At 41.1% G+C, this 3,472-nt stretch overlaps 1 protein-coding gene across 1 annotated transcript; it reads left to right on the top strand.

Moving 5' to 3' along the window:
• The first annotated feature begins 1,011 nt into the window (after window positions 1-1,011).
• Window positions 1,012-2,212, top strand: LOC104442552 (probable purine permease 10). The gene is made up of 3 exons (XM_039310664.1): window positions 1,012-1,642; window positions 1,774-1,903; window positions 2,008-2,212. Exons 1-3 carry the CDS (start codon window positions 1,012-1,014, stop codon window positions 2,210-2,212), a joined length of 966 nt encoding a protein of 321 aa, XP_039166598.1.
• The last annotated feature ends 1,260 nt before the right edge of the window (window positions 2,213-3,472 follow it).

Genomic DNA, 3,472 nt, shown 5'->3' with positions numbered 1-3,472 from the left:
TCGCCCTCTTCTGGGTTCTCTCTCTCATCTCCGATATGGAAGAGCTAGCTCATCATCATCCTCAGGAACTGCAACTCCACATCCTGGGTAAGTCCAATTCTCGAAGAGTTTACCAACATCCGAATTGAGTGAGTTTTGCAGTGGAATCTATGCATCGATCATGAGAAGAAAAATGATGTATCGAATTGAGATGGGCACAATGGAAGGGGGAGAATATAACCACCATGCATGCATATATTCACTTCTCTCCTGCAACTCTGTGTTTTGTTTTGTATTGTGTTTTGAAGATCCAGATGTTTAAATGTTTCATTTGAACAAGCTGAAACTTTCAACGCCAGAAGCTCCTACCCCAGGACTTTTGATGAATCCTAGGACGTTTAATTCTGCTTCTTCGCCTGGACAAGCAAAATTACAAAAGTGCCTTTTTTGACCTGAAATATTTGATCATCCTTCATGTTTATTTTTGGGCCAAATTTGAAACGTTTGTAGTCTTTTTAATCGACCATGTGAGTCTACTGTATTGACAGTGAATCACGCCATTAATGCCAACCAAAAATCAATATATATATATCAATTTGAAATTTTACGGTCCCACGTGTGATTCTATGTACATGTTATGGTGAATCTAGTGAATATGGTATTACATTCATCAATCCCAGCTGTTCTCCAAAAAATGAAAGGTCTAGATCCCGGCTATTTCCCCAAAAATGGAAGCTCTAGTTCTTCACTCGAAGAAAGATGAATAGAAAGTAAATGTTTAACTTAAACACCTTATCTTAACACATGTTACTTTGTTTGCTCAAATATTATTAACATATAATTAGGTAGTTCCTATGTTTGATATAGACATAACATATTCGAAATTATGAATCTGGTAATAGTCGAAATAGTCGCCTATTCTGATTCATTGTAACTAGTCGTCAAGTTTATTTGGATTCTACTATATTTTGTATCATTTATGTTCTTTCTCTCTTACCAATTGAAACCCTTAATTAAATTGCTGTCGAATATATGACAGATGATCAGGAAGCCAAAGAAGGGAACTCATCCCAGCCCATTAGCATCATCACCAATAGTCAAGCAATGATAACTTCTGAATCCAAGAACTTATGGTGGTGGATTAGAGTGGCTCTCTACTCGCTCTTTGTGCTCTCTGGCCAAGCGGTGGCCACACTCCTTGGGAATCTCTACTACAAAGAAGGAGGCCACAGCATGTGGCTCGCCTCACTTGTCCAGCTTGGGGGCTTCCCAATCCTCCTCCTTCTCTACTTCATCCCCACGCCCAAACAACCAAGTGACCCTAATAACCCATACATCCAAATAGATGCACAAGCTCAATCTCAATCACAATCACCCTCTCTCAAGAGCCTTGCCCTTGTGTATCTCTTTCTAGGCGCAGTGGGGGCCCTAAATGGCTTTTTATACTCAGTTGGCCTCTTGCACCTCCCTGTCTCCACCTACTCCCTCATTTGCTCCTCCCAATTGGCCTTCAATGCCCTCTTCTCCTTCTTCCTAAATGCCCAAAAGTTCACCCCCTACATCATTAACTCTCTAGTCCTCCTCACTTTGTCCTCAATCCTCCTTGCGTTCCAATCGGATTCAGAAGACCACAACAGGGTTTCTGCAGGGAAATATGCACTGGGTTTGTGTGCACCATTTTAGCATCAGCTAGTTATGGGCTTCTTTTATCCTTAGACCAATTTTGCTTTAGGAGGGTCATAAGGAAAGAGACGCTTAGGACAGTTTTGAGCTTGATTGTGCACCCATCAATAGTGGCTAGTGTGATTATTGTGGTGGGGTTGTTTGGGAGTGGTGAGTGGGAAAATCTGGGGAGAGAGATGGACGGGTATAAGCTTGGCAAGGTGAGCTATGTGATGAACTTGGTCGGGACGGCCATTTCTTGGCAAGCGTTCACCATCGGCACGATTGGGTTGATAATAGAAGCGTCATCTTTGTTCTCGAACTCGATTAGTGTGGTGGGCTTACCAATTGTGCCCATTTTTTCAGTCGTGCTCTTGGGGGACAAGATGGATGGGATGGGGTCAAGGTGATGGCTATGATCTTGGCCATTCGGGGGTTCGTTTCTTATGCCTACCAGTACTATTTGGATGATAACAAGTTGAAGGCTCAAAGGACGAGTGTTGGTGGGGATGAACTTGGTGTGAGATGGGCACTAAATGCTCGAATCGCAAGCGTTAATGGATATTTATAGATGGTGGAGCGTTTTAGTTTGTGTCTCTACATGTAGCGAGATGTAATTGCTTGCTATGACCATTTGGAGAGAAAAGACAAAAAAAGGCACAGATTAAGAAGATTGAAAATGTTACTAATATCTAATTTCTTCACTGTGTTTTGATTCCAAGGAAGGGCATTTTGTCTTTAGTGCTCATTTTGGAATCTCATTATGACAGTTGGGTACTTATATGATATTTGACTAATATGATAGTACTAGCTAATGCAAATTGTTGGTGTTTACAGGGATCATATTATTAAATAGGGGACACAAGATATTAAAATGGCTTCACACACAAAAAATTAACAGTTGACTAAAAGTCTTGTTTCTTGTGCTACTAAGCAATAGTAGGTGGTACAATTTTTTGGGTATTTTCACCGGAAGTCAAATTCGACTTGTCCCTCTGATTGTTTGGACATACTTCTATAAAATTGTTGAAATCAAGAGACTTCCGAAATTTTTAGGACCTCATGACCATTGGTCCCGCAAATACAGAGAGAGAGAGAAAAAGAGAGAGAGAGAGAGAGAGAGAGAGAGAGAGAGGAACAGAGGCGAGCTGCTCAATATGAGTGGGGGCAAGCCCCGTAAGGCTGGACGGTGGCCGAGTCACCGTTTCGGTGATGGGGCCGGCCTGGTGGTGGTGAGTGCGACTAAGGTTTTGTAATCATTAGAGTTCACTTTTGAGGGTTGGGGAATTTAAATGACAGTTGCATTAGTATATGTAGGATGTTAAACTGATGTAAGCTGAAAACTGGTATCCGAAATGAACATGTCGGTACTGCGCTAATTCAACGGGCTAAAAAGTTGCAACACAAAGTAAGTGTTTCTGGTGGCGTCATCTGTTCCTTTTCTGCTTTCCTTTTTAAGGTTTTAACGGAAGGTGACAATGGATTTATAGATGTTGGGTTTGAATTTCTTTGTTGTAACTTGGGCCCTTCACAATTAATGGGTCTTAAACTGTAGAGCCAATCTTTTATAGGATCAAAGCCCATAAAATATCCAAGGCAATATGTATAATTTATACTACCGCGGCAGTTGGTCGTTTAGTGGTTTCGGACTTGGTTTACCAGCTCGAAGGTCATAGGATTGATTTGTTGGGGAAAACTTCTTATATTTTTGAAGGTGAGATAACATTCTCCGATAATAGATGTACTTGAGTGCGCATATGAAATATTGTTCATACACAACTCATACGCAAGTGACGTTAAAATAGGACATCTGTGTTAGTTGTGAACTTCC

This window comes from Eucalyptus grandis, chromosome 4 (genome assembly GCF_016545825.1).
Source record: "Eucalyptus grandis isolate ANBG69807.140 chromosome 4, ASM1654582v1, whole genome shotgun sequence".
Classification (NCBI taxonomy): domain Eukaryota; kingdom Viridiplantae; phylum Streptophyta; class Magnoliopsida; order Myrtales; family Myrtaceae; genus Eucalyptus; species Eucalyptus grandis.
The sequence above is the reverse complement of the archived record's forward strand: the minus strand, read 5'-3'. Positions and strand labels throughout refer to the sequence as shown.